The sequence below is a fragment of the Dipodomys ordii genome, unplaced genomic scaffold, assembly GCF_000151885.1.
Source record: "Dipodomys ordii isolate 6190 unplaced genomic scaffold, Dord_2.0 Scaffold2, whole genome shotgun sequence".
In the NCBI taxonomy this organism is placed as follows: Eukaryota; Metazoa; Chordata; class Mammalia; order Rodentia; family Heteromyidae; genus Dipodomys; species Dipodomys ordii.
The window spans coordinates 1,629,102-1,654,284 of NW_012267218.1; the positions used below are offsets into that span (position 1 = coordinate 1,629,102).

The 25,183-nt window shown below is 58.1% G+C and overlaps 4 protein-coding genes across 5 annotated transcripts in view; 3 read left to right on the forward strand and 1 right to left on the reverse strand.

The window, feature by feature from the left end:
• LOC105983098 (NF-kappa-B inhibitor alpha-like) overlaps positions 1-11,720 on the forward strand; it is a 12,967-nt gene extending 1,247 nt beyond the window's left edge. The window contains exon 2 of the mRNA XM_013012861.1: positions 11,606-11,720. Coding sequence (XP_012868315.1) covers positions 11,606-11,720 — 115 coding nt within the window. The remainder of the gene's footprint in view (positions 1-11,605) is intronic.
• Bag5 (BCL2-associated athanogene 5) lies at positions 831-2,930 on the forward strand. The gene has a single exon (XM_013016533.1). It carries the CDS (start codon positions 855-857, stop codon positions 2,196-2,198), a length of 1,344 nt encoding a protein of 447 aa, XP_012871987.1. The 5' UTR covers positions 831-854; the 3' UTR covers positions 2,199-2,930.
• A 6,985-nt stretch (positions 11,721-18,705) lies between the features above and the next one.
• Positions 18,706-24,823, reverse strand: Trmt61a (tRNA methyltransferase 61A). 2 transcript variants are annotated; one of them, XM_013016548.1, is made up of 4 exons: positions 24,748-24,823; positions 23,931-24,273; positions 20,388-20,654; positions 18,706-19,075 (listed from the first exon to the last, which is right to left on the reverse strand). In XM_013016548.1, exons 2-4 carry the CDS (start codon positions 24,259-24,261, stop codon positions 18,807-18,809), a joined length of 867 nt encoding a protein of 288 aa, XP_012872002.1. In that variant the 5' UTR covers positions 24,262-24,273; positions 24,748-24,823; the 3' UTR covers positions 18,706-18,806. The 2 variants fall into 2 exon arrangements, with proteins under 2 accessions (XP_012872002.1, XP_012872010.1); XM_013016556.1 differs by lacking the exon at positions 24,748-24,823 and adding an exon at positions 24,620-24,664.
• Ckb (creatine kinase, brain) overlaps positions 24,819-25,183 on the forward strand; it is a 13,329-nt gene continuing 12,964 nt past the window's right edge. The window contains exon 1 of the mRNA XM_013012872.1: positions 24,819-24,997. Coding sequence (XP_012868326.1) covers positions 24,819-24,997 — 179 coding nt within the window. The remainder of the gene's footprint in view (positions 24,998-25,183) is intronic.

Genomic DNA, 25,183 nt, shown 5'->3' on the forward strand with positions numbered 1-25,183 from the left:
TTTCTGGAATGGGGTGGTGTGAACGGTGAAGGCCATTCTGAGCCCAAGGAGCCGCTCCCGGTGTTCGAATCTCCGCGTGCGCCGTTCCCAGGTTGACGGTCTGTCATCTTCCAGGCGCTTTTATGACTGAAGACACCCAGTGCCGCCCGGCCGGCCGTGGTGTCCGCCCCGGCCCGGTGTTTGAGTGTGGCTGGCTTTTGCGTTGCTATGATGACAAGCAGGGTTTTTGGTTTTTTTTTAGATTTTCTTTTAATTTTAGTTGTTGGTTGTTATAAAGTCAGGTGATGAGTAGCTGCTTTTTGGACAGTGTCACCCCTTCTCTCGCTGTTGCCAGTTTTTCCCTCCTGTCCCCCTCCCCCAGGTTGTACAGTTCATTTTCAGCGCAGTGTCTGGTGAGTATCGCTGCTAAGGTGTACTGTTTTGGAAATGAGAGTGTTGGTTTTGGTTTTTGTTAGTTGTCGTAGGTCTTGAACTCTGGGCCTGGACATGGTCCCTCAGCTCTTCAGCTCAGGCTAGCACTCTACCACTTGAGCCACAGTGCCACTTCTGGTTTTCTGGGGTTAATTGGAGGTCAGAGTCTCAAGGACTTTCCTTCCCCCGGCTGGCTTTAAACCTCAATTCTCACATCTCAGCCTCCTGAGTAGCTAAGATTACAGGAGTGAGCCACCAGTGCCTGGCAAGAGAAGTATTATTTTATATGATTAGAGGCATTGCACCATTGAGTTCCTCCTTTAGAGTATCAGAAATGAGAATTTTAGACTAAACTAACGCATAGTTGTCATTCTGCAGAGACTTGCTGTAATCCGTCATTCATGTCCTTTTCTAGTGCTTGTGAAACTGAACACAACAAAAGTATGGATATGGGAAACCAACATCCTGCTATTAGTAGGCTTCAGGAAATTCAGAAAGAAGTAAAAGGTGTAGAACAGCAAGTAATTGGCTTCAGCGGTCTGTCAGATGACAAGAACTACAAGAAACTCGAGCGGTTTCTAACAAAACAGCTTTTTGAAATAGACTCTGTGGATACCGAAGGAAAAGGAGACATTCAGCAGGCTAGGAAGAGGGCTGCGCAGGAGACAGAGTGCCTTCTCAAGGAGTTGGAGCAGAATGCAAACCACCCACACCGGCTGGAAATACAGAACATCTTCAAGGAAGCCCAGGCCCTGGTGAAAGAAAAGATTGTCCCCTTCTACAGCGGGGGCAGTTGTATAACCGATGAGTTCGAGGAAGGGATCCAGGACATCATTCTGAGGCTGACACACGTGAAAACCGGAGGGAAGGTCTCCTTGCGGAAAGCAAGGTATCACACGCTAACCAAGATCTGCGCAGTACAAGAGATTATCGAAGACTGCCTGCGGAAGCAGCCTTCCCTGCCACTCTCTGAGGATATCCATCCTTCTGTCCCCAAGATCAACTCTGTGATGTGCGAGGTGAACAAGGCCAGGGGCACTCTGATCGCACTGTTGACGGGAGTGGACAGTAATGAGACCTTCAAGCACTTGTCATGTGTGCTTTCGGGGCTGATTGCCGATCTGGATGCTTTAGATGTGTGCGGGCATACAGAGATCAGAAACTACCGGAGGGAGGTAGTTGAAGATATCAACAAATTATTGAAGTATTTGGATTTAGAAGAAGAAGCCGACACCACGCATGCGTTTGACCTGAGACAGAACCAGTCCATTCTTAAAATAGAAAAGGTCCTCAAGAGGATGAGAGAAATAAAAAATGAACTTCTCCAACCACAAAATCCTTCAGAGTTGTACCTGAGCTCCAAAACAGAGCTGCAGGGTTTGATTGGACAGCTGGATGAGGTGAGTGTCGAGAAAAACCCCTGCATCCGGGAAGCCAGGAGAAGAGCGGTGATTGAAGTGCAGACGCTGATCACCTACGTGGACCTGAAGGAGGCTCTGGAGAAGAGGAAGCTGTTCACCTGTGAGGAGCACCCCTCCCACAAGGCCGTCTGGAGCGTCCTTGGGCACCTGTCGGAGATCCAGGGAGAAGTCCTCTCCTTTGATGGAAATCGGACTGACAAGAACTACATCCGGCTGGAGGAGATGCTGACCAAGCAGCTGCTGGCCCTGGACGCCGTGGACCCGCAGGGGGAGGAGAAGTGTAAGGCTGCCCGGAAACAGGCCGTGAAGCTCGCCCAGAACATCCTCAGCTACCTCGACCTGAAATCCGACGAGTGGGAGTACTAAACATCAGAGCCGCGCCGACCTTGCTTGTGTTGCACTTTATATATACTGCTTTGTGTTTATAGAGAACTTTCAGTTCATGGAGCCTAAATATGATTTATACATGCATATTTCAATCTCAGTATTTATGATTTAAGCAAATTATATTCAGTATCTGCTGCTTTTGATGTTGCAAAACGAATATCATTACAGCACGTTATAACTTTTACGTTTGGATCATTATCCATACGACGTGGTGTGGTTTGTTTAGTTTGCTTTTTGTGTATGTGTGCTTATCTTGTGTGGTTTTAATCAAAACATGGAAAAGAGACAGCACTTGTAACTTTTAAGTGGGTTGTGCAAGTATTAAATGCACTAATTTCAGAATCTAGAAATAGACCCACCTTATGTAACCCTGGAAAATTATGAGAAGGAAAACTTGGGGAGCGAATAGGAGTAGAGTCCAAGCGCTGAAGTAGTGTGTGGAAATTATGTAATTACACATTAAATAAAGCAGAAGCAATCTCCCTTATACAGCCTGATAGGGGATAATGGGTGTTGGAGAGGGTTGTTTGGATTGCCTGCTCTTTTATAGACATTTTTTCTTTTTGCAGTGGGGGGTGTAGGGAGTGCTTTTCCCAATACCCTGAATTCAGACAGGGATCTTAGTTTTGTGTGCAACCCAAGAAAATTATGAAAACTAATAGCCAAAACCCTATTGAGACTGCACAGAAGGTGATAAAACATCAGCTGTTCAGTATCTTCCCTTTGGGTGCGTGCGCGCATGCGTGTGTATGTGTGTGTGGTGTGTGTGTGTGGTGTGTGTGTGTGTGTGTACGCATGTGCACAGCGGTGGTAAGGCCTGGGCACTGTCCCCGCTGACCTTTCATGCTCAAGGCTAGTGTACTACCACTCGAGCCACAGTTCTGTCTATTTTCAGCTTTTTTCTGTTTGTGTTTTTTTTGTTGTTGGTTTTTTGGGAGGGGCATCGATCATGGGGCTTGACTCTGGGCTTGCCGCACTGTCCCTCAGCTCTTCCGCTCAAGGCAAGCGCTCTACCTCTTGAGCCACAGTGCCACTTCCCCTTTTCTAGTTGTTTATTGGAGATAAGAGTCTCACAGAGGGGCTGGGAAGGTGGCTCAGTGGTAGAGCGCTTGCCTTGCATGCCTGAGGCCCTGGGTTCGATTCCTCAGCTCCACATAAGCAAAAAGAAAAAAAGCCTGAAGTGGCACTGTGGCTCAAGTGGTAGAGCGCTAGCCTTGAGCTGAAGAGCTGAGGGACAGTGCCCAGGCCCAGAGTTCAGGCCCCCAACCCGCCCCCCCCCAAAAAAAAAAAAAAAGAGTCTCACAGGCTTCCTGCCTGGGCTGGCTTTGACTGTGATCCTCAGATCTCAGCCTCCTGAGTAGCTAGGATTATAGACATGAGCCACCAACACCCCGCTTTTTTTTTTTTTTTTGGCCACTCCTGGGGCCTGAACCTCAGGGCTTAGGCACTGTCCTTGAGCTTCTTTTTGTTCTAGGCTAGCACTCTACAACTTGAGGCATAGCACCACACCCAGCCATTTCTGTGTATTTGGTACTGAGGAATGGAATTCAGAGTTTCATGCATGGTAGGCAAGCATTGTACCACTAAGCCACATTCCTAGCCCCTCCAGCTTTTTTTTGATGGTGGTTTGGAGATAAAAATTCCTGCCCAAGGTGGCTTTATTATTTTTTTTTTTGGGGTCCGGTCGTGGGTCCTGAACTAGCGCTCTACCACTTGAGCCACAGCGCCACTTCCGGCTTTTTTCTTTTTGCTTATGTGGTGCTGAGGAATTGAACCCAGGGCCTCTGGCATGCAAGGCAAGCACTCTACCACTGAGCCACCTTCCCAGCCCCCCAAGGTGGCTTTAAACCATGATCTTCAGATCTCCACCTCCTGAGTACAATCACAGGCATTCACCACTGGAGCCTAGCTATTTTGTTTTTGTGCAAGTCTAGGCTAGTAGTGCTCTACCACTTGAGCCACAGTCTCCCTCTCCCCACCCCCCAGCTTTTTTCTGGAGTTAAGTAAGAGTCTCAAGAACTCTCCGACCTGGGCTGGCTTGGAACCACAATCCTCAGCTTGGCCTCCTAAGTAGCTAGGATTACGGTGTGAGCCACAAGCACCAAGCCTTCACGTTTTTGGATGTAAGATCTCAACTTCAAATTTTCCTTATTAGAATGAGAACATTTAAATGTAGTGGACCTTTAAGAAAAAAAACACCTATACCTGTAGTTGGAGAGTGAAAACTGCTATACCTGTAGTTGGAGAGTGAAAACTGGATTGTATTACGGTGTCAGGTTGTACTGTAGCTGAGCAGAATGGTCTGACGAGTGCTAATGCTGGGCTCCTCTGTCCATGAAGTCTATAAAGTGGATGTGCTTGTCAAGTATGAGACAAACTGCCAGAGCCTGGAAGCTTGTTCCCTGCTAGGAGTTAGGCTGCCCAGTCCTGTGGGACCCCTTGCTCATCACTGGCGGGGAGATTGCTCTACTGTCAAAGGCCATTAGAATCTATAGGACATAAAGTTTCTGTTCTCTGTATGCTTTCTGAGGGTCCTGTTCATGTAAGTTAAAATAATTTTCCAGAGTTCCTTGATAGTGTGGGCCTTATCTTCTGTAGTCAGCATTCAGACACAATCATGTGAGAGCACACCTTTTGTTACTTTTCTTTCAGACATTAATTTGGTAGCTGAGAAGGAAATTATCTCTTTACAGAGCTAAAAGCACAATTAATACAGGAGTAGTTCCAAGTACCTAAAGATGACAGACATCCCAAGCCAGGCTTTGCTGAGCCTCACTGAACACCCTTGGTGTGTGTGTGAGACCCGTTGGATCCTGGGTCTTTAGGCAGTGAGCCTCCCTCTGTTCATAGTCCAACTTACTGGAATTCTTGTTTTGGCCAGAACTGTTTTAGGATTGTTTTTCTGGGTAGTACTTTTAGAATGCTCCTTAAAGTTTTAAAATTATATGCACTGGGGAATCAAAGTGACATTCAAAGTGACTTCAGACATATCCTTCCCACAGATTCTACTAAATTTTCAAGGTGTGTGGGTGCATGCACGCACATGCATGCACACACACACCCATACACACAGGTCCTGGAGCTTAAACTCAGGACTTGGGTGCTATCCCTAAACTTTTTTGCTCAAGGCTAACACTCTGCCACTTGAGCCATACTTCTGCTTCTGGCTTTTTGGTGGTTAATTGGAATAGAGTCCTAAACTTTCCTGTTCAGGCTGGCTTTGAACTGAGATCTCAGCCTCCTGAGTAGCTAAGATTTCAGACATGGGCCACTAGTGCCTGGATCAGTTTCTTGGGTGAAGCAGATTCTTCCTTGTGGAGCAGTTTCACATCGGTTCATTCGGTCTTGGAAATGATCTTATAAATGACCTTATTCAGTGCTTTTGGTTCCATTTCCTGTTTTTTAATACATTTCAGTTCTGATCATCTCCCAGAACAACCCCTCATGAATACCAGCCTGTTTTTCCTTTTTCCTGTCCTTTTTTTTTTGGCCAGTCCTGGGGCTTGAACTCAGGGTCTGGGCACTGTCCCTGAGCTGCTTTTGCTCAAGGCTAGCACTCTACCACTTGAGCCCATAGCACCACTTCCAGCTTTTCTGTTTATGTAGTACTGAGGAATGGAATCCAGGGCTTCATGCATGCTAGGCAAGCACTCTACTACTAAGCCACATTCCCAGCCCTTACTTGTCCCTCTTGAGGGCTGCCACAAGTAAGTCCGGCTTACTCTTGCTGCGTTTCGTTTCTGGCATCCTCCATGAAGAGGTGGCATAGTAATAGAATCTCCAGCCAAGTCTTCCTGCCATGTCATGGGCAGGATGTCTGCGGCGTCCTCTGGCCTTACAGCCAGTCAGCTTTGCTGTCAGATGTCCCTGTGGAACAGTTGGAAGTCACTCCTGTGACCTAGTTATTCTACTAAGCTTCCTGAGTTCAGTTCAGTGTTTTATTTTTCTAAAATGCCTGTGTATTTGCTGTAACAATAAGCTTTTTTTCTCATTGTGTCAGTTGATTTGTAAATGGGTTTTGAGCATCAGGTTATTGTATACATGCTGGTTGATTTGCACAAAGCTTCACAGTGTTTTAACTGGTTGGATATTGTTACCTTAATAACGGGAGAGATAATTTGCTGTTGATTTTCACGTGTAATACAGGCTTGTTTTCTACTGCATTGATGTGACTGCTCTGTCCCTGGTAAGTTGTATGATTACTGTATTAGTGTGTGAAATAACTCAGTATTATTTTGACATAGACTTATTAGTATATCCCTTAATTATTACTGAAATAAAACAAGTCTTGCTTGTCTGGTGGTGGAGAAAACATGAGTGTAGATATGTGTTCTCTGCTCGCTCGCGGCACATTCCTCCTACACTGTCTGACAGCATTCAGCCCCACCCACCCACGCAGGAATAAGGGTCCGCTGGGCAACCACAAGGACCGGGGACCAGTGAGGGGGAGGGGAGGTGCAGGGGCTCTGAAGACCAATTAAGGATGGAGCAGGCTGCCACCCCAGTGAGCTTGGCCCTGCTTCTGGAGTCCTGGCCCCAGACAGGCTGGCAATGCCCTTGCTAGTCAGTGTGTGTCCAGAGCCATCTTTATTTCCTGGGCTGTAGGGAAGTGGTTTGTTTGTTTGGGGGGAACATAGGGAGCCTCAGGGCTGTCCCTCAGCTGCTTATGCTCAAAGCTTGTGCTCTACCACTTGACACAACTCCAGCCTTTTTGATGGTTCATAGGAAATAAGGGTGTGAGGGACTTTTCTGCCCAGGCTGGCTTTGAACCGCAATCCTCAGATCTCATGTTGCAGGCATTAAGCACCCACCCTGTGGCCGTCTCGCCTCCATCCTCTGGGGATCTGGGGACAGCCAGGTGGGCCTGAGAGCGGGGAAGGCGCCACAGCGGCCCTCCTGTTCAAGTCCTTCCCTCCCCCCCTCCCCCCAGCCTGGAGGCCTCTCTACCTTTGTGGGAATAGCTGGCCGAGCTGCTTTGCCTTGCAAGGCCACACGGTCTCTGGGGCTTGGCAGGCTGGGCCCTCCTGTGCCTGGGGGTGAGGTTGGTTTCCTTTCGTTTTGTTTGGTGCCAGTCCCGGTGCTTGAGCTCAGGGCCTGGGCGCTGTCCTGGAGCTCTTTTGCTCAAGGCTAGCACTCTACCGTTTAAGACACAGCTCTACTTCTGGCTTTATTTTTTTATAAAGGTGATATACAGATGAGGTACAGGTATGTATGTCAGAGAGTGTATTTCTTTTTTGGACAATGTCCCTCCTCTCTTCCGGTTTTTTCCTCCTGTCCCCATCCACAAATTGTATAGTTCATTTTCAGCCCAGTATCTAGTGAGTACCACTGCTGCATTTTTACCCTTTGTCCCTCCATTTCTGTGCCTCTCCTTACTTACCCTCCCAAAGACAAACGAACAAGGCAAAAAAGAAAACAGCAACAAAGAAAAAAAACTTGTTTCTATTTCCCGGAGTTCCTTCTGGCTTTTCTTGGTGCATAATTGGAGATAGTCTGGCGGAGGGCCGGCTTGGATTCCTGATCCGAGGAACTCAGCCTCCGGAGCGGTTGGGCTGAGCCACCAGCGTCTGGCAGAGCATGATTTTTGAAGGGTGTCTTCCCTAGCGCACGGCACGTGCTGAGAGCATGAGGCTGAGTTTGGGGGAGTTGGGTCCCCACCCGTCCAGGAAACTTGGGAGAGAATTGGGCGATGTTGCTCATCAGTGTGCAGTGGGGCCCTCGGCAGCTCGGGTAGTAGAACACCTCCTGGGGGGGGGGGGGGCAGCCTGCCACCGGCCTGATGCACTTCTGTGACTGGTGAAGAGCTGAGGCCTGGCGGGTGCCCCAGCACCCCGGGTGCCGGTGCCATCTTCCAAGGACAGGGCATCTAGCCCTCACTCCTGACTCAGTCACCCAAAGATAAGCCAGGTGTCCTAGGACTGATGTGACTAGCCACGAGGGTGCACAGCCTGAGGACTGCGGGCCGAGGTAACCGCCAGGCCAAGACCTTGAGGTTGGCTCCGTGTTAGAGTGGGGACAGCTGAGGGTTGACACGGCCTGCCCCCTGGCATCTTGACACAGGGTCACTGAGCGGTGACTGCCCACACCAGGCGTTCCCACCGGGACTCAGGCACCAGCTCACGCTCAGGGGCTGGCTTCTGCCAGGCCCAGCCATGCAGCCACCTGGCCTGTGACTTTGGCTGTGGACATGCACACGGGCACAGGTGCCCCAGGGGATACTCTAGGTGGCAGTGCCTGGGGCCTGGACCACGGCTCAGGCTCCTCCCTGTCCCAGCTTCACCTGCTCGAGCCCCGCCACCAGAGGCTGGTAGGCCAGGCAGCGTGGAGGGCGGGCTCCGGACAGACGAGGTCACCCTTCACCCCACGCACAGTTCCATCCTGCATGGCTGCCCACCTGCACGCCGATCCTTGCCCTCTGACCTTGGAACTCTCCTCCAAGTGCCTTTCCAAGCCTCCACTTGCCTGCTTGTTCCATGTGCAACCACAAGGCGGCGCCTGAGGCCTGGTTTTGCCAAGCAGAGGACAGGAAGTGGGCTAGGACCAGCCGGCTGGTCCAGCTGTTCTACTTGGGCCACCACCAGGCGCACCTGTCCTGACTGATGGTGGCCAGGTGGTCAGGAACTACCCGGGCCGAGCGTCTGTGCCAGGCAGTGGGCGATGCTTCAGCTGGTCACTCTCAGTGACCACCAACCATGACTGCAAGTTGGCCTGGGGCAGATCTCTGAGCCCTCATCTCCCACCAGCCCCGCTGCTCTCACCGCAAGACTCTGACCTCCAGTCAGCCACCACAAAGAGCTGAAGTGCAGCTGTGACTGGGGTAGAGTGCTACGTAGCCTTGACCGACGCTCAGGGACAGCCAGACCCCGAGCTCAAGACCCAGGACAGGCACACAAAAAAGTCTCACAAATTTTCTTTCCAGGCTGACTGAACCACGACCCTCAGCTCTCAGCCTCCTAAGAAGCTAGGATTATAAGCAGAAAAAAGCCAGAAGTAGTGCTGTGGCACAAGTGGTAGGGCACTGGCCTTGAGCTGAAGAGCTGAGGGACAGCGCCCAGGCCCAGAGTTCAGCCCCACAACTGGCAAAAAAAAAAAAAAAAGCTAGGATTACAGGCATGAGCCCCCAGCACCTTGCTCTTGAGACCCTTCCATCTTGCCCTTTACCCCCTGGTTATCTGGGAGCATGACTCCCAGTCCAGGCAACTCACAGGCCACAGCTGCCTCCCCAGGAAGCACGGCCCTCGGCTCCTGGGCAGTGCTGCCGACGGAAGCCTGCTGGGCTCTCAGCGATTGCTCCACTGCCCAAGCCCAGCTGCTCATGAGCACACCCGGGCTTCAGGGCTCTGGTGGGCCATACCTGGCAGCCCCGCCCACATGCTCAGCACCCTGCAGCCTCCACATACACCTTTCCACCCCAGGGTCAGCACAGCCAGGACCCCCGTTCTCACAGGGCCTCAGGTTCGCACAGACAACAGCTTTCCCCAAAGGCAGGCATCACAGGAAGTGGCAAGGAGATCCCTTCCTGCTCCTGCCCTGCCAGGTGCATCTGCTGCGGGACACAGCGCAGCCTCTGCGAGCCCAGGGTTGTCAGATGAGAGCCTGAGGCGCGAACACACAGCCCCAGCCACGTCTTCAAAGAAGATGGGAAATCCTTGCAGGGGTCTTGATTCCTGACTGCTCATTCCACCAGCAGCAGCAAAGCCACACTGCCCTGTCCCCTTGTCCATGCTAGTGGGGTCCTCATCAGCAAGGATTCAAGGGGACCAGGGACCTGCATGGCCCTAGCCCCCTCCTGCTGCACAGCCACATCACTTTGACCACAAGAATGGAGCTGGGGCCGGCCCAGCAGGCCTTCTGCGTGGGACTCCTGCTGCCTGCCAGCCCTACCAATGACTACCATTGCCCAGAGAATAGGGTACTGCCACCCTGCCGCGGTGCCACGCTGCCGCATTGCGTCCTGGAGGTAATGGCTAGGGGCCCTGACTGCAATGTGGAGTTGCGGGTGGAGTAGTGACCTATCTAGTGCCAGGCGGTACCCAGGTGTCTCCCAGGGCAGCAGGCCCAGAGAGGCTGCAGCCACCTATACTTCCATGTTCTGATTCCTCTTCTGGCCCCTCTCCAGCTCAGCTACAGCCATAGCCTCTGCAAGCGGACTGCTGGGGGCCAGGCGCCCCAACCCAGGCCTCCAGAGCCGCGGCTCTGCAGACCAGATAGTCACCTGAATAACTAAAGCCCACGAGTGGCTGTGTGTGAATGTGCACATATGCAAATATGGGTGGGTGCTGCATGGCACGTGAGCATGTGAGTGTGTAGGCTCACGTCTTGTGTGCAAGTGTGCAACTATGCATGACAATGTGGTGCTCGCAGGGGCATGCATTGTGTGTGTAGTGTGTTTGTATAATGGGTGTGCATGTGTGTGCATACGTATGTGCGTGAGCAGGTCCCTGAGGGTAAGGAGCTGCTCCCTGACCGGGACAGGGTCGGGAAGGGAGGGCTGAGGTGCCCTGGGAACAGGCCCCAAGGGAAGCTTGCACAGGCAGCCACAGCACCATGGCAACGCTGCACAAAGCTCTGGCCTACTTACACCCCGCCCCCGCCTGTCTCCGGCACTGCGGGAGGGGCCTGGGGCTGTCGGGGTGTCTGGGGGAGGGCTTTTCCCCAGCCGAGGTCACACCTGCCCAGATCTAAGTGGTGGGGGTGGGTGGGTGCAGGCAGCCCCAGCACCAGGAGCCGCCCTGCCCCTGTGTGACTGCTCAGCCAGGGGCTTCACAGGGGCCTTGCAAGATCTGCCCCAGAAATGTTAGGGCCATTGTGCTAGGTGGCGGGCCCTGAAGCTCACCCACCTGCCTTTGTCACCAGACAGGGTCCTCCATGGTCTGAGACACACACTGGACTGTCTGTCCCCGGTGGGCTGGGCCCGGCCGGCCGAGGGCATCAGACATGGAAGCCAGTGGGCACAGCAAGGCTCCCTAGCCTCCATCCCAGCCTGACCTGCAAGTTCTGCCACCGCCTCCCGCAGGAAGCCCACCTGGCCTGCTGCTGGTACGCCCAGAACTCTGGGGGAAGGACGTGTCCTGTGCCTGGGAGGCCGGGATTCCAACCTGCACCGCCAAGGCCGGGGCGTTGCTCCAGACTCTGGACAGAACGGTCACTCATGGGGCAGCCTGTGCCGTCCCCACGGCTCTGGAGGGCGTGGGAGTGCTCTGAGGGGCAGGAAGGGGGACTCTGGAGTGCCCCCGGGACAGCCCTCCTGGGGACCAGCGCCTCACTGAGCACTCACCATAGAAAAGCAAATCTTTCCCTGACCTGCGCACGCCTGTACACAAGGCCGGTGCGCAAGCTCAACCTTAACACCGCGGTCTCTTAACGGCCGCAGCTGCTTGCCACAGCTTCCTGCACTGGCGGGATCTCTCCAGCATGTCCCGAGCCTTGGGGGACCCCCTGCCCCTCAGGACAGGGAGCCCCGCCCCTCACACTGGATGCGTCGGGCCAGTGAACAAATGAGCCTGGTGCCCTGCACAAACCTGCGTCCCTTCCCAGGCGCCAACTACCACTGCCTCCCTTCCCCCATCCCACCCCCCCTTGTATGCCACGAGGGCGGGGGGGGGGGCTGGCCGCTCACTGGCCCCCTGCCTGGCAGCGGCTTTGTCTCCAGGCCGGTTCCCAACGGCTGCCTAGGAAGAAAGGGCCCTTCTCTCTGCTGTGGTGACGGTGACGTCACAGGAGGGGCTGGGCAGGCTCGAAGGCCCTGGGGCCCCACCCCGCCCCCGGCAGCTGCGTCTTTGTCCCCAGCTCCCGGCCTCGCTGCTGGCAGCAGGGTGGGGGAGGGGCAGCGCCTGCGGAGCACCGGGCTCACCCCTCGGGCCGCCCGGGCCAGCACCCAGCCAGGGCCTCGTCCAGGCGTCTTGACCCCAGGACAGACAGGTGGGCCAGCTGCCAAGGCAGAGGTGCGAGGTGGTCACCCAGGCGGCTGGCGGCCGGCCTGGGGTGGACCCGGGCCCACCCCACCTAGGATAGCCGGCGCTGGCCCAAGTGCTGGCGCTCCCACAGAGGGAGGGGGACGGGCCTGGGGAGCCCCTGGGCACCTCCCACGTCCAGTCGACCAGCTTCTGCGTGGACTCCATCCCACGTGGGCCTAGGGAGGCTAAGACCCCAAATCCCCAGTCCCAGCCCAAAGCCGGGCCCGGCAGCCACCCACACACCGCCCACAGCGAGGCCAGTTTCCCCGTGCCCTGGGCTGTGCTGCACCCCTGGGGTGGAGTGGGGGAGGCGCTGTGGGTCCACAGGGACAAGGGGGGGCAGAGGAGGGCCTGTCACTCCACGGGTGTGACGTCACCGGCACCGGCAGATGTCTCTGGGCGCCTATTGAGCGCGGCGGATGCCTAGCTCAGGAGGGAGGCAGAACTGGACACCGACACCCGAGCGGCCGGCCGCTGCGTGCGGTGCTGAGACAGCAGCGCTTGGGTTCTGGATCTTGTCTCTTGTCTGCGGCCCCGGAAGGAGGGGGGGTGGGGCCGGGGGAATCGTGGGGGTCCTGCTAGAGGAAACGTCTGACCTAGAAACCCAACAGCTGTCTGGTGGGTGGGGGGAGGGCGTCACACAGGGGCAGGCCCCCAGTGACCCCGCAGGCCCCCTCGCCAGCAGCTGCCACACTCAAGCCCCAGCCTCCTTAGCAGTCTCTCCACGGAAGGAGGAAGTGGAGCCTGGAGGGAGCAAAACAAACCCGTCCTCTGTGCTCAGCCGCAGCCTCTGCGGCCAGGGCCAGGGCGGGCAGCGTCGGGCTCTTCCGCGCAGCTCCAATGGAGCCAAAGGCCCAGAATGGGGCCTGAGCCTCACCTCCCACCGGCCACACGGGATGGAAGCCGGGGGCAGGAGGGGGGAGGGAGGCAGATTGGGTGGCGGGCCAGGGACAAAAGCGGGAGGGAGGCACACTTCACTTGGAGTCCAGGAAGACAGTGTTTCTGGCCCCCGCCTGATGTCCCCACAGCAGAGCAAGGGCGCAGTGGCCCTCAAGCCTTCCTCTGCCAAGAAACGTCTCCCTCCCTGCTGCCTGGCACCCCGAATGTCCACTGAGCATGTAGCTTAGCAACAGGGCTCTGTGGCCGCCGTGCCCCCCCCCCCACACACGGTGCCAGCATTCCTCGTCAGGGCTCACGCCTCCTTGCGCCCACAGACGCCCCAGTGGCCAGGGTCCCCAGTGAGTCCAGTCCCCAGTCTTGGCTCTGGGTGACCGAAGCCCAGCTGCTGCTGACCTGGCCACCACGAGATGGCTACCAGCCACAGCAGTGCTTTCCGTGGAGCCCACACGGGATCTATGTGCACATTCCTGCCCTGAGCAAGCCCTGTGCACACACTCGCTGAGCCTCTGTGGCTGGCGGTCATGCGGCTGTCTTGGCTGGGGCTGGGGGCCCCACACGGATCAGGATTTGGAGAGCAGCACTCCTCAAACTAGACAGCAAGAAGACAGGGTTCTGGTGGGGCACAGGGGTACACATCCGTGGGGCGCTGAGGCTTGAGGATCTCAACTTCCAGCCAGCCTGGGCTCCCACAGCGAGACAGTCTTAAAAAAGAAAGAAAGAAAGAAAGAAAGGATGAGGGGCTGGGAAGGTGGCTCAGTGGTAGAGCGCTTGCCTTGCATGCATGAGGCCCTGGGTTCGATTCCTCAGCACCACATAAGCAGGAGAACACAAAAGCTGGAAGTGGCACTGTGGCTCAAGTGGTAGAGCGCTTGCCTTGGGCTGAAGAGCTGAGGGACAGCGCCCAGGCCCAGAGTTCAGGCCCCACGACCGGACCCAAAAAATAAAATTAAATTTAAATTTAAAAAAAAGAAAGAAAGGATGAGGCGAGGCGCTGAGCAATCTTCCAGGAAGAAGGCCGGGCCGGGCTTGTGTTGCCAGCAGGACCAAGAAGGAGGGAGCAGGAATGGAGGGGCCCCAGAGAAGGCAGGAGTCTCTGGTACTAGAGAGGCCAGAGGGGGCGCTGGGGGCAGGAAGTGGGGCAGCCCCTGGGCTCCCCTCGCCCAGCACGGGCTGCTCAGGGGCCCACAGTAAATGTGCTGCTGGAGCTGCACCGCGCACCGCACCCAGGTGAGCAGAGGGCGCTGCACACTGCGGGGCTCCGCGCCGCCCACAGGGCCATCTTCTCTCTCCCACCAGCCCCATGGCGTGTGACCCCCACTTCCTTCCTACACCCTGCCGCTGGCTCAGTGCCTAAGAAACCAAGACATCCAGAGTCCTCTGCCTCGAGGGGCCAGGCAGGGCCTGGCCCCACCTTGCCTCACCCTGGCACCCTGCTGGCCCCACACAACTCCACCACCTCGCCATCTGCGTCCCTAAAGCAACTGTCCTTTCATTTCACAAGAAACTCACCCAGGCTTCACACTTCCTAGCTGGTGAACTAAAACATCTGATTTGCTCAGATTGGGCCCAGTAAGGCCCACACCGTGTTGGACTGTGGCCTCCGCAGTCTCTGCAGGAGCCCAGAGCCTGGACAAGATGGAGCCTCAGTAACCGGCCCAGGCCTTGGGGTTCCAAGGCCAACATTCCAAGCAAAGGAAGCTGCTGAGTTCTCACAGCCCTCCCTGTGGAAGCTCCCAGAGTTAATCAAGGTGTTTCCAGTTGGAGGAAATACAGGCTCGTGAAGCCGGGCGCCGGCCGCGCCGGCACGCTTGCTCTGCCTTGGAGGCAGGACTCGCGCCTTGAAGTGGCCAGAGAGACAGGACTGATACTGAGTCCCCACTGAAGGAGGTCCCTCCTCATCCCCCCAAACACCTGAGGGACCGACAGTGCTCCGGTCTGACTCAGTCTGTCCCTGGGCCCGGAGGTCAAGGGGCACCTGGGACCTCAAGCTCCAGTCAGGTTGAATGGGGCAGGCCACCAGGTTGGAGGATGGCCAGGGGTGGGGGCTCTGGAGGTACTGGGGGTGTGGACGGCGTGGGGATGTGGGCAGGGGCCTCAGGTGAACAGGCATTGCCACGTGAGGTGGGGGGCTCCCTCAGGACAAGACTGGAAGAGCCCCTCTTCCCCTCCATCCACGGGAGGGGACGTCTGCTTTAGAGGAGGAAGACTCAAGGAGCAGGGCATCATGGGGAGAGCAGGGATCGGGCTGCACAAGCTCAGCAGTGCGGCCTGGGCTGCACACCCCGGGGAGGGCTGTGAGGCTCCCCGCAGGGGGCTGGGGTCCTGGGAGGGGAGGCTCGCCACAGCAGAGCCTTCTTCCAAAAATGTGCCCTTGCCTCCCTCCCTCCCTCCCCGCTTTGAAGGGACAGATGCAGGGGAGAAAGCTGATTACTGTCAAAGGCTGGAGGCTGTGACCGGATCTCTCGGTGAGTGACCCAATTCCAAGCTATTCTCAGCCTGGTGGGAGCCAGTTATTCCCTCCGCCCGTGAGCCTGCCTTGGAGGCAGCCTGACCTTGAAATGCCCTCATCCGGGCACCCAGCTTACACAAACCGCTTGGGCTACCCCGACCACCGCCTGGCTAGGGTCAGAGGTGACCCCACCGCCCCTGCTCGCTGAGGATACTGTGCAGAGCCTGCCACCCAGTGGGGCCCGGCCGGGGCTAGGAGGGGGCCAGCACACCAGCTGGGAGCCACTGGAGCCCCGGGAAGTGAGTTCAGACACTAGCCTCCAGCCTCAGAAGGGACAGGAAGGCCCCTGCGCGGCCCGCGCACAGCCCCCGCAGCGAGCGCCCTCCACCTGACTGGAGGTCAGGCACAGAACATCCACCTAACAGCACGTCAGGTACAGAACCAACACCTAGCGGCCGAGTATCACCATGTGGCCAAATTGAAATGTGTGTGTGCAACTAGGTTTGGCCCATGCAGGCTACAGACCCCAGGGGGACAGGCTCGGCCGCAGGGCTGAGGGGGGAGCTGGGCAGTGGGTGAGGGCCGCTGTCCAGGTCCAGGCCCAGCTCACCATAACTCCAAGTGGTGATCTGGATTTTCAAGAAAAAAAAATTTTTGGGGTGGTGGTGGTGGTGGTACTGAGGTTTGAACTCAGGGCCTTGAGCTTGCTCTGTTGGCACCTACTTGAGCCATACTTACAGCCCTGCTTTGTGCTGGTTGTTTTGGCAATGGAGTCCAGCAGATTTTCCTTCCAGAGCTGGTTTCAAAGCAAGGTCCTCTGAATCTCCACCTCCCAAACAGCCAGGGTTACAGGTATGAGCCATTGGTGCCCAGATTCCAGAAAGTTCTTGACTGCAGATCTTCTCTTCTGTAGCCCTGATAAAGCCTCCTTGATGCTCAAAAGGCTATTCAAGTGCCCAGAGGGCAAAGGGCATTTCCCAAGGGAACCCAAGTCCCCAGATTCTGAAAAAATGGCTCTTGGCAGGCAGGGGCACTCCCGCTGCGGGCCTCCAGCCCAGGCTCGGCCTGCCTGCCCCAGACCCCTCTCCACTGCTGTCTCCCCCACCGTGGCTCCTGGAAGCCCCTAAGACATCCGGAACTGGCAGGCCCTAGCCCGGCCACGTGGGACAAAGCCATGAAGACGCAGCGCACCTTCCCGGCACACCGAGGCCCACTCCCGCAGGCCTCCACGCTCCCGGGCCTCTGTGGAAGGCGCAGCGGGTCTCCAGGAGGCCCCCCCTGCTCCTCAGCTCAGGCCAGGCTCTGGCTGCGGGCCCGTGGGACGGAGCGAGAGCGGAACCACAGGAGAACCCCAGGGACTGGACCACGTGCAGCGTGGGGAAGGCCTCTAGCAGACCATGAAGTGTGTGTGTGTGCGTGCATGCATGCACATGTGTGCTGGTTCTGGGGCTTGAACTCAGAGCTTCAGCCTCCTGAGTACATAGGATTACAGGTGTGACCACTAGCACCCAGTTCACGCCTACTCACTGAGACTCACACCCAGGGCAAGGGTCCTGGGAGGCAGCCTCAGGAAGGGCACATCTTCCTGGAGGCCCTGGGCAGGACCCTGGCAAGTGGCAAGGGGCCCAGGAGTGGTGGCCTCCAGTGTGTGTCTGAGTGTCCGTGGCCCTATTGCCTGGCATTGGAAGTCCGTGCCCAGGGGGAGCAGCAGACCAGATGCGGGAATTTCCACGGAAAAACTGAGGGGCTAGAGAATGAGTGAGGGCCTGGCGATGAGTCGCAGGCTGCTGACGAGGTGACAGCTGGGCGCGTGACGGGTCATGCACCAGCCGCGGCCGTGCTGCCTCTGAAAAACCAGGGTACTACGGCTCCACCCGTGCACGGGCGGCCGGGGTGAAGGCAGACAAAATGGCCATTCAGCACAGGCAGGAAAGAAGCTAAGGGCATGTGCGCAGAGAGAGGGGGTCACCGCAGGCTGTGTTCTGGCTGAAGGAACGAGGCAGGGCTCTGCTTGGGGACAGCTCTAGGTTGAGTTGGGCCTCCTGGCCGCAGGCCAAGCCCCGCACAGGCCCTGCTGACCACCAAAGGCTGCCAGCTTCACCCAGCCCCGTGTATTAAATGGCATGACCTGATCTCCACGCTCCTACATCCCACAAGCCAGGGATCCACCCCAAGGCACACCCACCTCCCACAGGGCTGTCTTGAGGACAGGGTGTGAAGGCATCAGGGAGACAAGCTTAGGGGGCAGGCAGGGGGGTCAGGGGTCAGGCCAGGCCTGGAAGGAGGTCCTGTCTGCAGAGGGTGTGGGGCCACAGCTGCGCCTTCCTCCCCTTCCTGTCCAGGCCCAGGCTGCCACCCTGTAAACAGAAGTCCCCACTGCACCAACCCCAGGATGGAGGAAAGGGTAGAGACCCTGAGAAGGGGGCTGTGGGGGGACACGCTGAGTTCTTGGGCAGCTGGGGAGAGCAGTCGGCACGGCCAGGCCTGTGTTTTGTGGCTGTCAGGTACACGGGTACCAGCCTCGCACCCGCAGGTTCCCGATGGCTGGCCCCGGTGTCAGGCTGTGGAGCCTGGCCAGGGCGTTGTGATGACCACGTGGCTCTGGGGAGCACCGCTTTGAGCTCCTGTCCCAGGGAAGGGGCTTCCTTGACCCCGGAGCAGGGAACCCGGGGAGGCCTGGGCTGCACAGACTAAGGCCTGAACAACTGCAAGCCCGCCCGCATCCTGCTGGGCTCCTGGAAGGTAACGGGGGCTCTGGAGGGGCAGCGCCTGCCCCGGGAACTAGAGGCCCTGGAGGCCTGGCCACTCAGCACCTGGGGCTGCAGGGTCACCTCCCTGAGCCTGGGCCACCTCAGTCCTCATCAGCAGACTGGGCGGGCCAGGACTTTATGGGGCAGCTTGACCCTGGCGTCTGGCCCAGGGATGGGAGGGTCCGCAGCCCCACGAGGCCCCCACAGTTGTGAAGTTCAGAGTCTCAGTTTTCCTCCTCCCACCATGCCCCTTGGCCTCAACACTCAGGAGAGCCAGTGGCAGTGCAGACTTCATGTTGGCAACAAACAGCAGCCAAGCCAGAGCCTGGCCTTGGTAGCGACGGCAGCCAGGAGCGGCCACGGCGCCCCCCCCCCGTACCTGCCAGCCGCCTGCACCCCGGCCCCCCCGTACCTGCCAGCCGCGTGCACCCCGGCCCCCGCCCCCGCCGTCTGTTTCCACGCAAGTCTCTCTGCAGGCTTCTGCCGACCACGTAAGGCAGCCTCTGGCGGCGGCATGTCCAGGGCACATGGGTCAGCCCGGGGTCTTGGTGGCGAAGGTCAGGTAGCCGGTGTGGCCCACCGCCTCCTTCATGGGCGTGCCGCTGCGGAAAGGGCTGCTGTCGGTGCCTGCAGGGGCAGCCGCGCGGCCCAGGTCAGGCAGGGGCAGGCTGACGGTGCGCACGTGGTACACCTGCGGGAGCACCTCCAGCGTGCTCAGCTCCGCAAAGCCGCGCGCCGCCAGGGCCTGGCACGTGCGCTGGACCTGCTCAATGCACGGCGAGAAGGAGCAGAAGCGTCCGCCTGTGGGGAGCAGGGGGGGGCGGGGGGGGTTGGAGGTCAGGTCTGAGGCTGCAGAGGCCCTGTGCATAGCTTGGCAAGCCTCCTCTCACCAGCCCAGCGTAGCCTGACCTAGCCCAAGGATGCCCTGGACTCTCTGGCCACCGGTGGGCACTACCGCCCACCTCCTTGAGGGCAGCTGAGGGCAGGAGGGGGGTAGAGGGAGGGGCCAGCACTGCTGTCAGAGCAGCCTAAGAATAGCACTAACAATAGGGACGCGTGGGGCTGTGCGTGGGCCGCGGCTGTCACGGGAAATTAGAGGCTGCCATTGGCCCCTCCCCCGCACGGCCCAGCTACTCTCTGCCGCCTCCCATGGCTCAATCTCTGAGTAGGTGAGAGCCTGGCCCAGGTCCTCTCCTCGCAAGGTAGGGAGCAGGCCGCGCAAGGGGCAAGCAGGTCCCTAGCAGGGGCAGGGGCAGGGGCAGGGGCAGGGGCAGGGGCAGGGGCAGGGGCAGGGGCAGGGAGCAGCAGCCCCGGGAGGCTGCACCCAGGGCTCTTTAGCAGCAGCAGGGTGGGAGGGGCTGCGGGCAGCTGCCGCCCTGCCAGCGGCTCAGTGCATCGGGCATCACCGAGCGGCAGCACACATCACGTGTCTTGAAGCCAGAGGCCAGAGAGGTCGGCTGCTGAGAACTCCAGACCCCAAAGGGAAGGAGGCAGGCAAGCTCACAGCCCACACAGTGGGCCCTGAGAAGGGGGCACAGGCAGGGCTGGGTTCACACTTCCCCAGGCCACTCTGGAGCGGGATCGCCAGGGGCTCTGCCTGGCTGGGCTCCCAGGGGCTGGGGCTGGGGCTGGGCCGGCTAGGAACCTTGCAGCCGGGGGTCTGCAGACACAGAGGCAAAGCTGGGAGGCCAGCACTATGCGACGCTGGGGGCCTTATATGGAGATGGACCTACAGGTGCCCCTTGCTACTACAACAGAGATGGGAGGCAGGCCCCGACTGGCAGAGGCTTCAGCCTCCTTCTCCCGAAAAGGCAAAGTCCCTGGGCTCTCTGGCTCGGGCCCACCTTTCCCGAGATCTCCCCAGCGCTCCGCCTCCACACCCAGCATCTTCCCTAAAAGGGGCCAGCTGCCTGGACCTGCACAGGGGGGGGGAGAAGATGGGGGGGAGGAGGGAGAAGGGGCAGCAGTCATCACTCTGGATCCAGACACGCTGCCAGGAGATGACAGGGATCCTGCTGTGCCCAGGGCATCAGCTCCCACTCCTGCTGCCCTCCCCAAAGGCGAGCGCCCAGAGCTGTAACCCCGCCCCCTCCCACCCACACCCCAGACTCACCTTCAACCTTGAGGGCGTCCCAGGCATGGCCCACCGCCTCCCAGGGTGACGGGATGTCCAGGAAGACGGCGTCAGCCACGTGGCTCACGCCGAAGCCGCTCCGGCACACGTCCTGAGTGCGCACTGTCACCCAGCGGGCCACTCGGTGCTCCTCGAACTCCTCCCGGGCCTTGTCCGCTCGCTGCTGGTGGAACTCCACCGAGTGCAGGTGGCCGGTGGGGGCGATGCTGCGGATGATGGCGTGGGACACAGATCCGCTGCCAGTACCTGGAGGGCGGAGGGAGGCAGGGCAGCTGCCGGGGAGCACGTGCTGCCCACGGCCACCCAGGAAACAGCACCAATCTCACCTGCAAGGGCCAGGAGAGCAGCAGGCCCGGTCATTTGGGGGCCTCACCCCACAGGCCACCAGCCCACTCCTGGCAGCCTTGGCCCTGTGTTTGGGATGCTGGGCTGGGACAGGGGATGGCGGCAGCAGCTCTGTCCAGCCTGGGAGAAGCAGGCCCAGGCTCAACATGGCTGACCACTCACACATTCCTGTGCTCAGCCTTGACACCTTCCCCACAACAGCTGATCTCTAAGTCCTACCAAAAGCCACCGCCTCACTCTATCTATGGGCTCCCTCAGCCCATCCGCCGGCCCTGCCTAAGCCCATTCCCCACACCGCAGCTCCCGGGCCTTGCCCACCCTCACAGGGCACAGCCAGCCTCCCACCCAGCCCTGCTCTTCCCTGCTGGCCCTGGGGCTTGAACTCAGGGCCTGGCTGTTGTCCCTTGAGCTTTATTTTGCTCAAGGCTGGTGCTCTACCACTTGAGCCACACAGCTCCACTTCTGGCTTATTGTTCATTTGAGATAGGAGTCTTTTGGACATCCCTGCTGGGGCTGGCTTAGAACTGTGATCCTCAGGGATCTCAGCCTCCTGAGTTGTGAGGATGACAGGCGTGAACCCGCTAACGGGCTCCCTGCACGTGACTTGTATCAAGTGGACGGAGTCTGCATCTCCCTATCCCCACCCTCACCTCCACCTGCCCTCCAAGGCCCCGCATTACGCATCAGCCTTACCAACCTTGATCCATTACCCTGTTACCTTGAAGGCTGCTGGGACCTGGCAAAGACACTCACCGCTTAGGCCAGACAGACACCGGCGCCCTCACCCTCCCGTCACTCCACCTCCAGCTCCTGATTTCCAGTTTCTCCAAGGGGCCAACACCCTCACTCTCTGCATTCTTGGTTTTCTAGGCCTCTCCCTCTCAGCTCTCGGGGAGAGCCACCCTTAGTCCTGTCAGTGAGCCCTGTGTCCTTCCCACCCAGGAGACAGCCTGTCTGAGAGGCACCCCTTCACCTGCCACCAGTAAGCCCATTTCTGAAGTTCTCCCTGTGGAGGTGCGCCAGCCTAGCTGACCCAACTTGGCAGTGATACTTGCACCACAGGACATTTCCACACCTGGAAGTGCCTCCTTCTCCTCATTTTCTTTTCCTCTCTCCCCCTCACTTTGTAATTTCTTACTTGAAATAAGACTTAAACCCGGGGTCTGGGCGCTGTTTCTGAATTTTTTAAGGTCCTGGGGTCTTCTGCTCAAGGCTACTGCTTTACACTTGAGGCACAGTTCCACTTCCAACTCTTTGGTAGTTAATCAGAGATAAAGGTCTCATGGACTTCCCTGCACAGGCTGGTCTTGAATTTTGAGTCTCAGACCTCAGCCTCCTAAGTAGCTAAGATTCTAGGGGTTGAGCCACTGGCACCTGGCCTCCGCCTCATTTTCAACCTCCAAGAGGTCTTCCCCGACCACTCTACGTGGAGGTCCCTTCGACCCTCTACGGGAGTCACCTTCGAGCCGGCAGTCCTGTCTTACAGCTTCTCCACAACCATTGGTTCTCAACTATCCACCTGGGCCCATGGCCCACTACTTCTCAGGCACTTGGGGCTGGGAAGGTGGCTCAGTGGTAGAGCACTTGCCTTGCATGCATGAGGCCCTGGGTTCGATTCCTCAGCACCACATAAGCAGAAAAAGCTGGAAGTGGCGCTGTGGCTTAAGTGGTAGAGCGCTAGCCTTGAGCTGAAGAGCTGAGGGACAGTGCCCAGGCCCAGAGTTCAGGCCCCACGACAGGCCAAGAGAAAAAAAGACAGGAACTTGGCCGTGTACAGCAGCGTGCTCACCACAGACATGAGGGCCTGCGGGCGGGGCAGCTGGCTCAGGGCACACAGCTGATGAAACTGGTGTGTGTCCTGCTCCCACACAGAGGCGAGGGTGATGAGCTAAGCAGGGGTAAGCGGGAGGTCTTTTTTTCTGCCAAGGGCCATGTGGACATTTATGACATCATTTTTGGGCCATACAAAACAATACAGCCAGGTGATCAAGGGCAGCCGAGACAACACACCTGTCTGTCCTGTCATGTACCAAGTGATTTCAAGGAATTTATGGCCTAAGGTCTGTGGGTCCCCACCCCTGGGCCTCTCCAAATGCCATCAACAGCAGGCTTTTATGATCCAGGCAGCCCAACTCACAAGAAATATGCCACTGGCTGGGCGCCAGTGGCTCACACTTGAAATCCTAGCTACTCAGGAGACTGAGATCTGAGGATCATGGTTCAAAGCCAGCCCAGGTAGGAAAGTCCGTGAGACTCATTTCTAATAAACCACTAGAAAACTGGAAGTGGCACTGTGGCTCAAGCAGTAGAGCACTCGCCTTGAGCTGAAGAGTGCAGGGACAGCGTTCAGGTCCAGAGTTCAAGCACCACGACTAACCAAAAAAAAAAAAGTGCCATTGGACTACAAATGTGGCTTAATGGTAGAGTGCTTGCCTAGCATGCATGAAGCCCTGGGTTCCATTCCCCAGTATCAAATAAACAGAAAAGGCAGGAAGTGGTGCTGTGACTCAGGTGGTAGAGTGCTAGCCTTGAACAAAAGAAGCTCAGGGACAGTGCCCAGATTCTTGAGTTCAAGCCTCAGGACTGGCCAAAACAAGAAAAGGAACATGTCACCAGTAATGTACCAGATGCAGGTCTAGATTCGTTCCTGACAAGGCTACATGCCCTATCTCCTCCTCAGGGGACCTCAGCATGGGGATGGGGAAGGAGCTAGCTGTACCTTACCCACCCTCAGATCTTGGCTTAGCAACAACGGTGCCACCAATCTTCACTAGAGGTAAGCAAGGGCCTGACAGAGGATGAGTGCAAGACAGGCTTCCCACTGCTGCTGAGTTCCTGGGGTCAGAGGGTCTCCCTCCAGGGACAACTCTCAGATGCTCAACAGCACAGGGACAAGGGACGAGCAGCGAGCACCTTGGTCAGAACCAAGTAACACCAGCACTGTCCCACCAAGGCAGGAAAGACCCTGCTACCTCAGGCCCAACCCCCAATACCCATCACTCCAAGGTCACACCAGGCAACGGCCTCTCTGCCTCCACCCTCCCTGACTACGGTGCGGCCAATAGAACCTGAGTACCCAAGCACTCCTGTCTGGAAGAACGGCAGGCTTCAGGGCACATGTCTGGATCTTTGGTCAAACCTTCAGGTCAATTTCTCAATTGGAGCTGAAGAACTCACCCGACTCGCAGACCACGGAGCCGGGCCGCAGCTCCAGCATCATGGTGAGCAGCGCAATGTCGGTGGAGTAAAGGATCTGCGTGCGGTGTGGGAGATTCACAGTCCAGAGCTCAGGCGTGGGGTGCAGCACATACACCCAGCCTCCTCGGCTGCAGATCACCTTGGAGCCAAAGGGCCTGCCAATGAGGTCCACAGAGTGTCTCAGGACACCATGTCGGGTCTGAGTCTGTGCCCCTTGCTGCACACGCACTGCCACCATTGAACCGTGGCCCAGCGACAAGATGGCAGTGTCACCCTCCTTGATCAGCTCCTCATAAGCCACAAAGCTCATTGTGCAAGAGACCTGGGAAGAGATGGGCATGAGGTCAGGGGCCTGGGGAGAGGCGGGCTTGAGGCCAGGGGCAGGAAGCAGGCTGAGAGCTTGTGTCTGGGCAGAGGTTTGGCTGGCTGAGCCCCGGCTCTGCTTAGAAGGCAGCCCAATCCGCCGGGCGCTGGTGGCTCACGGCTGTCATCCCAGCTCCTCAGGAGGCTGAGATCTGAGGATCGCGGTTCAAAGCCAGCCTGGGCAGGAAAGTCCGTGAGAACCGGAAGTGGCGCTGTGGCTCAAGCGGTAGAGGGACAGCGCCCCGAGTTCGAGCCCCACGACCGCCTGCCCCCAACACAAGATCCTCCCGGAGGGGGCGCGCGCCCCCTGCCGCAGGCGGCCCTCGGCGGGCGGCTGGCAGGGGCGAGGCGAGCGGACCCCAAACAGGCTCCAGAGGAGGAGAGGCGGGCGCGCGGAGACGCCCCGGGCCCCGCACCCCGCGCGGAGCCTCACCGCAGCGACGGCCGCGCCGACACGCACGCGGCTCCCCGGCGCTCAGCGACTCCGGCTCCGGGCGCACGCCGATGACGTCACGCCGCGCCTCCGCGCGTTGCCGGGGAGATCCAAAGACCCGGCAAAATAAGAGTCCCCGCTCCGCCCGCCGCCGCCGCCACGCGACCCACGGAGTTCGTGGCTCCGGCCGCGGGCGGCCGGGCTACGGCACAGCCGGACCCTTTGCCGGGGACGCTGAGTCTTTGCAAAGGTTCCGGGGTCGGCGGGTCGGGGCCTGTCCCCGTCCGACCCGCTGGGGTTCGTGCGGGCCGCTCCCGCGGGAAATGCGCCTGGAACCCCTCCTGGGAGCGGGGACGACGGGCACAGCGGGGCGGGGCCCGGGGAGGGGGGGCCGGGGAGGGGTGGGTGGGGAGGATTGGGTGGGGGTGGCAGGGAG